The 835-nt window shown below is 36.8% G+C and overlaps 1 protein-coding gene across 1 annotated transcript in view; it reads right to left on the reverse strand.

Moving 5' to 3' along the window:
• ZSWIM6 (zinc finger, SWIM-type containing 6) overlaps positions 1 to 835 on the reverse strand; it is a 53,740-nt gene that overhangs the window by 51,992 nt on the left and 913 nt on the right. The window contains 1 exon segment of the mRNA XM_009326148.1: positions 700 to 835. This exon segment is cut by the window's right edge and continues 22 nt beyond it. Coding sequence (XP_009324423.1) covers positions 700 to 835 — 136 coding nt within the window.

Here is an 835-nt window from a genome sequence, read left to right on the forward strand (position 1 = left end):
AGCACCTCAGAAGCCTCAAGTCACATCCAGCACCCTTTAACAAACATAAGATGTTCAGCACAAGAAACAGAGCCATTAAAACCATGTACAGCAGAAAGCAGGAAAGATCAAGGCCTTTGCTGATGCTGTAGGCTGCTGCAGCACTAACAGGAAAAAGGCATTGAAATACAGGGTTTGTATTTCTCCTGACTTCATACAGAAACCAAATCGTAAAGAATGATAAAAGTATATTTAATGAATGAAAAAAAACAGTAACACCTACTTGCTTTTATGCTTTACCATTGAAACAAAATTACACAATCAAAATGTCAGATTAGTTCAGAAGAACAGAATAACAAAAGATGCCATTGGTAAATTGGTAAGATAGTTCCTTTAAGCAATGTGGCTATACAAAGAACACCACTACTCAGTTTTTCATAGCTGGAAAATACAAGCGTGAAGCATATCAGGCCACATATTAACAGTGCTGGAGACATCAAGCTCATTGCTTATGAACTCTTTTCTCTTTTCCAAAAAGTACTGCTTTCTAGACACCTTAAAGACAAAGTTCAATAACAGAATCTTCTTTAGTAAACACTGCAGAATCACAGAATAATTCAGGTTGGAAAGGACTTCAGCAGGTCACACTCCTGAATGCCACAAAAAAGCTCAAAGCCAAAGAGGAAATGAAGCAAAAGGAAGAACAAGTATCAAACTCACCATGGACTTGATTGATTTCTGAATTCTGAGAAAGAATTTCATCTGCTAATTTTTGAGCAGTTGGCAAAACTTCTGTGTGGTGCACTGTGATCAAATACTGTACAAATTTTTGTAGCTGGTCTCTGTTCATTTGAAA

Source organism: Pygoscelis adeliae, unplaced genomic scaffold (genome assembly GCF_000699105.1).
Source record: "Pygoscelis adeliae isolate BGI_AS28 unplaced genomic scaffold, ASM69910v1 Scaffold446, whole genome shotgun sequence".
Lineage (NCBI taxonomy): Eukaryota > Metazoa > Chordata > Aves > Sphenisciformes > Spheniscidae > Pygoscelis > Pygoscelis adeliae.